This window comes from Haliotis rubra, unplaced genomic scaffold, assembly GCF_003918875.1.
Source record: "Haliotis rubra isolate DU_JTF1 unplaced genomic scaffold, ASM391887v1 Scf978, whole genome shotgun sequence".
NCBI classification, from domain to species: Eukaryota; Metazoa; Mollusca; class Gastropoda; order Lepetellida; family Haliotidae; genus Haliotis; species Haliotis rubra.
The window spans coordinates 184,132-198,130 of NW_025767721.1; the positions used below are offsets into that span (position 1 = coordinate 184,132).

General features: G+C 39.3%; 1 protein-coding gene across 1 annotated transcript; it reads left to right on the forward strand.

Moving 5' to 3' along the window:
- The first annotated feature begins 1,152 nt into the window (after positions 1 to 1,152).
- LOC124265400 (beta-1,3-glucan-binding protein-like) lies at positions 1,153 to 8,938 on the forward strand. Its single transcript, XM_046700170.1, is given in 11 exon segments — positions 1,153 to 1,207; positions 1,686 to 1,807; positions 3,903 to 3,977; positions 4,559 to 4,619; positions 5,532 to 5,699; positions 5,960 to 6,043; positions 6,306 to 6,414; positions 7,271 to 7,333; positions 8,392 to 8,492; positions 8,495 to 8,517; positions 8,687 to 8,938. Coding segments are annotated over 11 exon segments (1,065 nt in total). The 3' UTR covers positions 8,891 to 8,938.
- The last annotated feature ends 5,061 nt before the right edge of the window (positions 8,939 to 13,999 follow it).

Genomic DNA, 13,999 nt, shown 5'->3' on the forward strand with positions numbered 1-13,999 from the left:
TCACAGGTGCAATCAAATGTCAAAGCTTAGCGTTTATTCTCCAACAGCTGTCTTCACTGTTGCTGTTTGCTTTTAGTAATGTATATTTTCAACACTTACAGCTGACTCACCTGTCACGAGTTACATAACCGTCCTTCTCAAACGAAATCCGACTTAGGCGCCCCTTCCACTTCGTACATCGTGACACAGATATTGACAGTTGGCCGAGTCCCAGTTTGGCCGTGCTGCGAGATTTGCCGAGGCTTCGTGGCTAGTCACGGGTGTAAACAACATGGCGGCGTGGATACAGGTGCCCGTTTGAAAGACGAAGAAAATAGGATAATTGATTTGTGATTTCAGTGAATAGCAATATCTATCTCTGAATAATTATGGCGCTCGTCAAACGGAATGACAAACATCAAACGTTTTCGTGGAATGTACGAGATTCACGAAAAACTCAACACAAACGTAAGCACTGATGCATGCATGAATAACCAGCTGAGACCATTATTGCATTTAAATAATCAATCATGAATTTTTAAAGAAATATTTGATTATGTTTCTTAGCTAACAAAACGAATCATATTGCATGCACATATGACATATATATTTATGTTTATAGAAAATAATAGGTATTTTTAATATTCAGTGATACAAATGATTTTAATTTTATGAGTTTTGTTGTTGCAGTTCCTGTAATTGAAAAACCACCAGTTATAGACTATGACAAACTACAGGAATTATGCAGCATCAATGGAATGAAGAACAGGTAAATAAATGTTCCATTATGTGATTATGATGAGTGAGTGAGTATGGTTTTACGCCGTTTTTAACATTATTCTATCACGGCAGGGGACACCAAAAATGGGATTATGATGACCTCATAAGAGAACAAGTAAGTAGTAAGTTCAATTTGTTTGTTTTAAATTAAATCTTCTACACATGTTGTCACAGGTGGGGATGCTTCATCATCACTGTGAAAGTCTTTCAGGTTGCCCAGCAGTGCCCACAGATATTCCCTTAACAGGGTTTTATTCCGTGTGGCTCTCATTAATGATATATGAAGCCCATTTCTGATGTCCCCCGCTGTGCATGCGTGTGTATGTGTATGTTGTCCAAATCTTTGTTATGCGTTAAAAAGCAGTAAATATCTCCGCTTTTGATTGTGTATTGATGAAAGCACTGTTCCATGTTGTGTTCCACCTTGAGGATACGTATACAATTCCCGGTAAGTCGTTCGGTAGGAGATGTATATCCTTTGCTGACTTTTCTTGTTAAATGACCCGCTTGATAAAGCATTTGTCAAGTAACATAATGCAATGACTGTGAAACGACAGTGAAATGTTTCAGTCCCAAAACATTCATTTTGAGTTGAGTAACATCTAAACTTTACTTCATGTATTCATTAGATCTTCAAGATCCACATCAGAATTGGTTATCAGCAACCCACGCTTGTCCTAAGAGGCGACTCACGGGGTCAGGCTAACATGGTTAATGAATAGCATTGTATCCCAATAGCGTAGATCGATGTTCATGATGTTGGTCACTGGATTGCTTGGTCCAGACTCGATTAATTACAGACTGCCGCCATGTAGCTGGCTTATTGCTTAGTGTGGCACTAAACATTAAACAAGAAAAAAACAAAACAAAAAAACACAAAAAAAACAACAACTAAACAATCACATCAGATGTTTGTCATCTTCCAGCTGCCTCATCTCTTAGTCCACGACTCTACAGGCGTAGCCATACCGTGATGTATGACGACTTCCATTCAAGCCATCTTGACAGCAGCAAATGGAAGCATGAAATCACTTGTTGGGGAGGAGGGGTTAGAATCACTTTTACATTCACTTTGGTAGGAAAGTATCCATATGCGAGATAAGGAAATATACTACAAACGAATGGGAACATCCTAAAATATGATGGTCATATATAAACTTAAACGTGGTGAAGTAATTTATACTCTAAGGTAAATGCAACAGTTTGTGTGCTTCAGGGGCGCTTTAAACGACATGTTGGAACATGCAGTGAAGCCACTGATTTAATATTCGTTGAGTTTGAGTGAAATGAAACATTGTCAAAAAAAGCGAAAAACTAGTGTGCTGAAACACACCAACACCATGTTTGATTCAAAAAGTTGCATTTACCTAAGAGTATAAATGACCTCACCACGTTTAAGTTTATACATGACAATTTAATGTGTTTCCATATTTTTGGTTTGTAGTATATATCGAACAAATACACGTATATGTGTATGATATGGTCTGAAAGTCAATTACTTTTGCACGATGGTCTGTTTCGTGGTTGCGGTTCACATGGTTACAATCACCGGGTTGTCTGATCCAGACTCGATTTGTTTACAAACAACATCGTACTGTTGAAATACCGCTTAAACAAATATATACTCATACTGTAGTCACAAATGTACAATCGACTCTGCTTTTAGCAGAGACTTATTATGGGCGTGGAAAGGGATTTGTAGCTTCTAATTGATGAGGTGAGGTGAGGTGAAATTGGGTTTTACGTCGTGCTTGAGAATATTTCGCTCATATGACGACGTGCATGCGTGTGTATGTGTATGTGCGGCTGCTTGTACTAGCCCAGACTGAAGCTGGTTTTATAGTGCTAGCCCACTGAGATACCATGCCGCAGTGAAGAATGAATACCCCACTCAGACACATTATACTGACTCCGAGCCGACCAGTCCTTGTTGTACCCATTAATGCCGAGCGCCAGGCAGGGACCAACAAGTACCATATTTTAACGTCTTTTGGTATGACGCGGTCGGGGATCGAACCCGCGACCTTCCGCTCTCCGGGCGGACGCTCTACACCACGGATGCGGTCTCTAACTGATGTCAATCTTAATGAATAGTCCTATTCAGGTTACGATCTAATTTAATGTCCATCCGATGTGCACATGTGCAGTGTTTTGTTTACAAGTCAAAAGGAGCCATGAGAGCTTTTTTCAATTTGATTATATGCATTCCACATCACATCCTTAAAAAGAATGTGTAGGTCATAGGTGTCGTCTTTGAAAGGATGACCCGTGAAGGTCTGGTGCGGGTTTGAAAATTGGCCTTCAGTAACCAATGCTTGTCGTAAGAGGCGACTAACGGGATCGGGTGGTCAGGCTCGCTGACTTGCTTGACACATGTCATCGGTTCCCAATTGCGTAGATCGATGTTCATGCTGTTGATCACTGGATTGTCTGGTCCAGACTCGAATATTTACAAACCGACGCCATGCAGCTGGAATATTGCTGAGTGCGGCGTAAAATTAACTCGCTCACTCACTCACTTTGAACAGATGACCCGTGAAGATTCGGGTTAGAATTGAACTTCAGTACCCCATGCTTGTCGTAAGAGCCCACTAACGGGATCGGGTGGTCAGAATCGCTGACTTGGTTGACACATGTCATCGGTTCCCAATTGCGTAGATCGATGCTCATGCTGTTGATCACTGGATTGTCTGGTCCAGACTCGATTATTTACAAACCGACGCCATACAGCTGGAATATTGCTGAGTGCGGCGTAAAACTAAACTCACTCACTCACTTACTCACTTTGAACAGATTGCTTTCTACCTACGGCTACTAACGATCATAATCGAGTATGGCATAAACCAAGTGATCTCTTGCAGGACAATCAGTGGATGAACTTTATTTGAAAACATTAGTTGGAAGCTAATGGCGGGCTTCTGTCGAATACTTGGACGATCAGGGGCTTTCGTTCTAAACGCATGTGTTTGTTCTTCAACTTTTATCTGATTTTATTATCTCTGATAATAACCTTTTTGCAATGAACTAGCGTCGGACTCAAATATGCGTGTTGGAAGAAGTTATTTTGACAATTGCAAAATTTATGTCCATTCATGTGCAATTAATAAGAAATAATCCTTGCACTGCCACTTCCTTTTTATCAGGGTGGTCAGTTCCAGATGTACACACCGGAATCTGCCAACACCTACATAAAGAATGGCGTCCTCTACCTCAAACCGGTACTGATCTCATCCATAAACCCCGTGAAGATCCGGGTTAGAGTTGATCTTAAGTAAGCCATGCTTGTCGTAAGAGGCGACTAATGCGATCGGGTGGTCAGGTTTGCTGACTTGGTCGACACATGCGTAGATCGATGTTTACGGTGTCAATCACGGGATTGTCTGGTCCAGACTTGATTATTTACAGACCGCCCCCATATAGCTGGAATATTGCTGAGTGTGGTGTTCAAATTAAACTCACTCACTCATGTATATGAATTGTCTTCGTTATAGATTTAAAAGACGAAATTAACCTTGTTTGGTTAATTCTGTTATAGTATGTTATAAGTACACGTTTATAGATATAACGGGCAGTGCTTGAATATCAGGGACAGTAGTTGAATGTCAGTTCTCCTCTGCTGATATGCAGATACTAGAGGTGATTGAAGAGTTCGCAAGTCACTCAAAAGTCTCCGATATAAAAAAGTTGTGTCTTCAAAGACACAAGGTGTGGATCTTTTTTTCGAAGCGATATTGCTGATATTTCTTCAAACAGAGTAAAACCATACCCGCTCACACATGGCTTACATTGTTGTATTCAGACGCTTACGGCAGACAAGGTCGGAGAAAACGTCCTTCATCACGGAGATTTGGATGTCAGAAGTAAGTTTCAGTTGATTTCATCAAGGAAAGCAAGATATCTTGAAATAAAATATGTGAACTTATGTCATGTGAGTGCGATCTCCATGTATAATACCAGTGTCAGCGCATGGTCAGTATTTGCATTGTTATCTATATCACGAAAGTTAACATATTAACTTAAATTTGACATTTCAAGATCCTGCACACACGAAATGGACTGAAGTTACACTGATAAGACAGATGTTCTCGGTAACAGTAGACAGACATGAACCTACCGATAGCATTTGACATGATTAGAGGGTGAAGGTCTCGGATAAATAAGCAGAAAACCTTGACCGTTAAGAAAGGATTTCTTCTCCAATACACATATGTCTCTGTATCTTCATATATGTAATACAAGAAACAGGAGAGGAAGAACTACAGATAAGTTGTACTCTCTGTACGTAGTATGTGACATCAAATATGTGTGATCTACATATGGTTGTGCACCAACAATGTCTTAAGGACGTCACGATACAATAACCTAGAAAAACTCGACCGTCACGAATAGTGTTCCTTCTTCAATACCTAACACAAGCAAAATTGTAAATTACCTAAAGATTCAGTAACGTTTAGAGCTGGCTGTTAAAATTTAAACAAGTATACATTTTGTAGACAGGAGCAGGATGCAGGCCATTGATCATTGTTATGTCACTGCGTGGGCCAGAAATTCCTGTTTTCCAGTGCAATGGGGAACGTGCACATACAGTGACAATGGATGCCACCATCTGGGAACAAAGTATGAAGTCCCAAAAGCAAATTTGCAAAATACCTTAAACTTAAGTAAAGTTTAGAGTTGGCTGTTAATGTTGAACAAAGTGTAAACAGGAATAGGATGCAGTTGCAGTCTGTCATCGCATGTCATTGCATGTCTCAGAATTATATGATTTCCAGAGCAATGGGAAACGTGCACATATAACAGTGACAACGGATGCCACCGTCTGGGATCGAAGAATGAAATCCCACCTATCATGTCATCTAAACTCTATTCCAAGGCTTCCATCACCTACGGAAGAATAGAAGTCGTTGCACAGTTACCCAAAGGAGATTGGTTATGGCCAGGTGACTATGACTCGACTGCTCACTATAAGTATTTTCCTAGCAAGTGACATAATGAAAATTGTCCATGAACTCTTAAATGAACATAAACTGCTGAATCTAAGCGTTAAATCCATACTGTAATCAGTTGTGTTTTTCACCAGTAAAACTATTTTCGCTCATACATGTAGCAAACCGATTTGTTTATGTCATGTATTGTATTTAATCTACAAAAGTAACAAGACATCAATTAACCTTATTTATCTCCTGAATTCCTTTCAAAGCCATTTGGATGCTTCCACCTACAAGACCTTGGAAGTATGGTGGATGGCCAATTTTCCGGTGAATAGACATCATGGAATCAAGAGGTATGAAGTATGATTTCTCTCTCTGACACGAAATCGCTGTACTTCCGCATGAGAGGCAGGATTAACCTGATACTGATAAAATTCTAAAATTGTATAAACGTAATAACCTGATACTGACGGTTACTAAAGTAGTTTCGAAAGTTCCAGCTGCACCGAAACGTTCAAACATACACGCACAACACACAATCACCCACATACTCACATATCCACTCACGCACGCCAGAGTGCACTCAAGCACTCACTCAAGCTTTTCAATTTACAGGAAACGTTAATCTGAAGGACTCAGGAGGACACGACCGAGGCGTCCACGTGGCGTTCTCCACCCTGCACTGGGGCACTTCAAGTCAACACCGACAACAGTCTCATTCAGCGTTAGTTGTACTGCGTCTTATCACCAATCCTTATGTTGTGCCTGACAATGTTTTTTTCTTCAGGTCACTGCACGAACCTTGTCACCAACTAACTTAAACTTGTCATCGTAAACAGGACGTGATACACGTCACATAATGACGGTCATGAAAACACATAGTTACAAATTTCCAACTGCAAATAGGGTATTCAAGAAACTACGTTTATAACGAACTGACCGATATTACGAACTGGATTTCTTGTCCAGGCCAGCTGCTGTATATTATGGACGAAATCCGTATAACGAACTATGGTTATAACGATTTCGTTATAACTGTAGTTTACTTTACCCTGCAAAGTTTGTATATGCTTTCATTTACTCGTAGTCTGAATTGGACAAAGGACACTGCTTTAAGTGTATATTTCTTATGACTTTGGTACATACATATGGTAAGAATTTCATCTGTGATTATGTTCCCTATTGACACTGAACCACCCTGATGAGAACCACTGATCGAGAGTTTAAGCCTCAGAATCAATCTGAGTATGATGCTTAGTTGATCAGCAGCATCCTCGTCATCATTCTGGTCCTCATCAAAACCCTCATCCTCATCAATACCCTCATCCTCGTCATCAGCAGCATCCTCATCCTAATCAACATCCTCATCCTCGTGGTAAAACTCTAAGATCCGCGACATGTAGAGCTTTCCTTTCACAAAGCACTGCCCAATGTACTGTGAATCAATGTAACTTACTCAACCAAACCACGGAATGGTTGTGGTTGGTTCCAATGGTTTCCAACTTAGTCATCAGAGGAAGTACCATACGTGTTGCCTGTGTCCTCCAGTTGCTATGACAGTGATCTTTGATCTGCTGCAGGACGGGCTCATGGGGGGATGGCTTCCACACTTACGCCATTGACTGGACCGCAGACCACATAAGGTGAGTTGGAAGAAAAACTAATCCTCCAGAGATAAGAAGACAAGGAACGTCTATGTCTGGCATGAATGTCTGTGAAACATTATGTAAACTGTTAGCTATATTGTACCGTTGACTACGTTCAATATATACACTCGTGAAATAATTAATCACTACCCTATTTTGAAAATAAGATGTGATGCTACAGAAAAGTTAGGGTATAGCCATCAATTTAATAAACCTATAGTTAAAGAAAAAGCTTTATCCATTGACAGTTTTACAAATACCATAACCTTTTCTATTCTTTATGAAACTATTCCTCTCCTGCTCAAACTACACAATTAAATTAAGTTCTGACTAAAAATAACGATTCTGTTATATACCAAGATGACATTTACACATCAAATAAGCTTTAATTATGCATAATGAGGAAGAACCTGAATGTCAAAGATTCAGACCTTTTTCCAACAATTCAGACTGCTAATTGACAAAAACTGAAAAAGGCCACATTAATAAGATTTTGGAATAAATCTTTTATGATTTTGAGTGTATTGTATTGAATAACCTCTTCTCCTTGCCGGATACTGATAATCACAGCTAAAATCTTTTCTTTTGTTTGTAAAGCAACTTTTCAAATTTTACTTTTTTTCCCTAAATCTTAGGTTACAAACTTTCATTCATTCACAATAAATAACGAATTTATAGGCCACACAACATTGGCTTATTACTTTCACTTTTCAAAATAAGGTAACTTGTTTTAGGACAGAAAAACACCTGTTTTAAATATAGGCAATTATCCTAATTAAAGTAAATGGTAATTTCAATGATGTTTTCGTTTTTGAAATGTTAAATGCTTGCTCTATCAAATTATAAAGGTTATTTTTGGAAAGAGTTTAGAATTTCATTTCAGACGAAATTAATTGGTAAAAATACAGGGTGGTGCTTATTTTATGCACGGATGAATATAACCAAAGCAGTGAATGAAAAATATTTCTCGTCATCAATTTCAATGTAGGTTCTTTTGTACAGTAGACTTGAAGTTATGTCCTTTTTAACAAGAATTCTATTGTCTCTTCAATCAGGACTGAAATAGATCATCATCCACTGGAGGTCATGCCGACTCCTTCCAACGGATTCTTTTCATACAGTCATCTCTCTGGCACCAATCCCTGGGCGAAGGGTGGTAAAACGCCCCCTTTGATGGACCGGTATGTTTCTCATTTAAAACGAAAGGGTCCTTTGCTTATTGACATAAGACTAACAGTTTGAGCTTGAGTGAAAGTATTCAGTTCAGTCATTTAACAATCAATTCATAAAACCCCTTTCTTTTAAACAAATCGAAATCATTGGACATTGAAGGTTATGTTACGTTTTTAGATGAGTCTTATCTTGAACGTTGCTGTGGGTGCCACGGATGGCTATTTCTCTGATTCGTATCATAATGCTAACGGTAAGCCATGGAGGGACAGCTCTCACACTGCTATGATGGACTTCTGGAAGAACAAGCACCAATGGCAGTCTACTTGGCATGGTGAAGACGTCGCCATGAAGATTAGGTCCGTCAAGATGATACAGTATTAGATGTCTTCTCAGATGATCGGAGAAATGTCACTTCACAATAAATATTAGTTGACGGGCAATAGAGCTTGTTTTGTTTTGTTTAATTTATTTGTTTATCTTTTTTAATTTTTGTCTTTTAGTATAGAAACAGAGAATGATGACGTACCCTTCGTACCAATATTGGCTATACAACAGATTACTTATACGAATCTCTCACAGGGTACATCGACATTACCTTACCTTGATTTATTACTGCAATAAAATATAAGAGTTTTTCCTGATTTATATTCCAAACATTGCAGTTCAACTAGCTCGCAATAAAATATTGAATACCTGTAAAGACAGAAACACTTCGTTCAGTGTTAAGTGATCTGTTATTACTAAATCTCGTGACCGAATAGGTAAAAGACACGATAGTGAATTATGCCATAATGGCTGGTCTCATGAAACTTTATAAAGATTTCACGAGTAATCACAGGTGCAAATGTCCCTTTATGTAGGAGTGAATGAGTAAGTATGGTTTTACGCCGCTTTTCGTAATATTCCAGCAATATCACGGCAGGGGACACCAGAAATGGGCTTCACACAGTGTACCCATGTGGGGAGTCGAACCCTGGTCTTCAGCGTGACGAGCGGACACTTTAACCTCTTGGCTACCAAACCGCCCCTTTATGTAGCAGCTGGCCTCAAGCTATTGGTGTTTTGTACTTAATGAGATATACCTTGTCGCGGATAGGAACTGAGATGTTCACTGATTATATGTGCTTGGAAAAAATGTTGGAATAGTAAAAAGTTGTAAAACGTGTTTAGTAGTGGAAGATGAGAGTTTTCTGATCTGATTCCCCCAAATGTTTGATTACTTCACCATTTGTATTCATACGACAAACTACCCGTGAAGATCCAGATTCGCTTTGATCTTCAGCAGCCTATGCTTGTCTTAAGAGGCAACTAAGGGGATCGGGTGGTCAGGCTCGCAGACTTGGTAGTCTCGTAGACTGTGAAGGAACTCTGAACTGTCAAGCAGCTGGGCTGACAGATGACAATCGTATCCCAGTTGCGTAGATCGATCCTCATGATGTTAATCACTGGATTGTCTGGTCCAGACTCGATTATTTAAAGACCATAGCTGGAATATTGCTGAGTGCGGCGTTAAACCTAAAACCATCGACACCTAGGTCATATCAATCAATAGTCAAAAGATCATCGGTATCTGCGCTCAAAACAGTTATTACCCCTACTTGATGGTATATTTCGTCCATCTGACTGGAGTTCCATGAGTTCACCCAGGGTTCATCAAGGTGCAATGTAAGTGATCTGGAAGCCTGAACGGCGATAGTAATGAATAAACGAAGATAATGTGACCTCTGGCCAGATGGAATATTTTCTCAGAAAACTGCTTGGTCATCGCCATGTGAAATTTATCGTAATCCCATCACATCGTGATTCATATAGTCCCGAACAAAAATAATCAGCATTCCATTGCCTCACGAATTCTGCGCCAATCCGGGTTTAAATTCTACTTATAAAACCTGTATATTGAAAGCCTAATCCACCTTAACATGTCTACTATCATTTTACGCCCACGTTTGTCTTTGATGCGATCCCAGCAGCCTGTTTGTTTATCTTTTTTGCTGTTCTGTTTTTATTGTTATACGGTAGACTTGTTGGCATAAAAGCCAAGAGTTCGGTGATACCCCTTATGTATTAACGCCTGGTTTCACTTTGTCAACCTAATGTGCAGTGTTGACAAAATAAATGCAGCGTCATAACGATAATTTCTATGATGTCTTTCAGTGGCATTTAGAAGTTGTACATTGATGTCCAAGATATTTTTTATGGATTAAACTTCTTTTTTAATTTCTCTCACAACGTTTCGAGACCATTCCAGGTCCCTTCATCAGGTGAACTGGCAGTTAGGACTATGACGTCGTCACTATGACGTCATAACTGAGTTATGGCGTCACAATGCAAGTGACATCACAGTACACTAGGGAGAGTACTGTATAAGTGAGTTAGTTACATAATGATGAAATAGAGTTGAAAGTTGAATTGTCAATACACAACAACTGCTAATTACACAAAGGATAGTAGACTCGTTTTTTCTTGTATCTAAAGTTCATCAAAAGTTCATCAAAAGTTAATCAAGAGGTCCCACGCACTTGGCAGGTATACACCTTGACCACGATTAATTGCTGGTTTATGTCTCCTTATCTCGACAGCTTCCTGTAGTTTTCTCCGACGCCAGTCATTGTTATTTCTCGAAATCACCCTAATATCATTCCACATGATTACATGACTTGGGTTATTTGCCTTGTGCTCCGATATAGCATTTCCGACTTATCATTTTGTTTGCATACTGATGACTTGTGTTCAGCAACCCGGGTGTTAATGGGCCTGAGAGTCTCGCCAATATATTGATCGCCACAGCTGCATGGTATTTGGTATAGTCCTAACTGCCAGTTCACCTGATGAAGGGACCTGGAATGGTCTCGAAACGTTGTGAGAGAAATTAAAAAAGAAGTTTAATCCATAAAAAAATATCTTGGACATCGATAATTTCTATGTTTTTCAAATTGGCTTGTGTTGTGGATCGGATGTTATATTAAGATTATATTGTTATAACGTATCTTTCTACAGTCAATTTGACACTTCCCTCATTGTATTGTCAAAGGATTTGAACTTGCTTTCGTTCACTTATCTCTCCTCTAAAATAATTGATACCACTCCTTGTGACTGCAATACCGCAAACAATAAGTGGGCTCATGTAGATAGGTACTTACTTTATATTTCGAAAGCAACATTCAAAGTCAAAGTCAAAGTCAAAAGATGTTTATTGTATGAGAGGCCTCCGGCCCATATACATGAGAGTTACAGTGATAAAGGAATATTCTGGATATTTACATATATATTTAAGGGTATACAATTCGCTTTATAAGAAGATCTCTTTTAGCTAAAGCATATTTTATATATAAGGACAATTGAGCAAGAATATTTTCATTATTGGTTTGTAACAAAGATATATATGCATAATGGGGCTGCTTTGCAAGAAGATGGTGCGGTATATATTTCTGTCTTAATTCGTGATAACAAGGACATATCAGGGTAAAATGAATTTTATGATACAATGTGTTTTAATGTGCAAGAAGCACTCTCCCCGAAAGTAAAGTATCCCCTTCGACTGTTCAGAATATTATTTATTCATTGATATAAGCAAAGAAAAATGACTGTTGTGTTTTCATGTTATAATGTTAAACATAACCCCACAGAAAACTTTATTCAAGGCATCCTTTTCTTTAGATGAGGTCAAGTAATCAGACGCCACAACACTTGATTACGTCATATTGGATTTCCGCAATAACGCAGGTAGCATCAAATGACTAACCTTTATTCGGAATCTCTAACATTTACAGGTTTAAGTATCTGGAAGAAAGTACACGCCATAATTCTACCTTTATAGGCAATATGAGTTTTGCGGTAAATGAAAACAACAACATAACTAACTAACTACAAACGTACCCATGAAGATCTTGGTTAGAATGAACCTTCAGTAACCCATGCTTGTCGTAGGAGGCGACTAACAGGATCGGGTGGTCAGGCTCGCTGGCTTGGTTGACACATGTCATCGGTTCCCAATTGCGCAGATCGATGCTCGTGCTGTTGATCACTGGATTGTCTGGTCCAGATTCGATTTTTGACAGACCGCCGCCATATAGCTGGAATATTGCTGAGTGCGGCGTAAAACTAAACCCACTCACTCACTCACCAACGGCTACTTTTCTGGATTCCTGGCAAAACCCTGACAGAACAGCTCATCGACAGCCATGATCGGCTTCTGTCGCTGGCAGGACAAGCAGCCCTCATCGAAAAGGGACGACGTCGCTATGATGATTAAGTATTGTACTGTTTCTCGGGTACACTGAAATATTGCATGGTAGTACCTGTTCATCACACGGTTCACAGATATATTCCCAACCTTCTCTATTTTTGAACATTTCATGCGTACATGTATGTAATGAGTCTCAAGATCGCCGTAGCATTTGTTAGTTTCAAGAAATATATTTATTGTACAGTCTACTGGCTTGTAACAAGTCCTAAGATCGCCGTAGTCGTTATCGGATTTAAGATATATATGTCCAACCTTTCGTAAGAGGCGACTAACGGGATCGGATGGTCAGGCTCGCTGGCTTGATTGACACATGTCATCGGATCCCAGTTGCGCAGATCGATGCTCATGCTGTTGATCACTGGATTGTCAGGTCCAGACTCGATTTTTGACAGACCGCCGCCATATGGCTGGAATATTGCTGAGTGCGTCGTAAAACTATACTCACTCACTCACTCACATCTGCAGAGGTTTGAAGAGTAAGATTTTTTCAGATGTGCATTGTAATGTAATCACTCTATCCTTATTTTAACTAATGGTTTGTTGAGATTGGTTCATCTGTCACGTTATGTAGTCCTTATAACAATCACTATCTGACGCCAAATTTACAGGATTTTGTTTACTGTTGCCTTTCGGTAAAGTGCCTTCTGTGGAACCGCGTCTACCTTCCTTATCCGAAGACATCTCTGCAGACACCAGTTTTCTCTTATCAGTATGACCTTAAATCTGTTTGATAGTCACAAAGGTCGTCTTTTGTTTGTTGAATAACGCTGCACTCAGCAATATTTCAGCCATTCGACGGCGGTTTGTAACTTACTGAAAACCAGACAGCCTTGTGACTGACATCGTAACCACAGGGGCGCGTCACGCTTAAAACAGCGTTAGAAAGAGATATAGGTATATAGACCTAACCCTAGTACTATATAAAAGGAAAGGGATGTAACGACGGAACCACCCCCTCCTCAATCAAAGTTAGATTTCACCACGTAAACTATTTTTAAGGCCCCGTCGAGGCCTACGGATCGAAAGCGAGATGATTTCCCTACAAAATGAGCCAGAAATGGGCTATTCGTTTATTATTATCTTGGGAATTATCTCAAGATCAATAAAGAAAGACATAGGTGAAATGAATAAATAAATATTACGCAAAGTTCTGAAGTTTGGCCTAAAATATACATACATTCGTGTTATGTTTATTGACAAATAGTCCACTAAGGATCAAATATATCCTTATATTAACGGTGGGG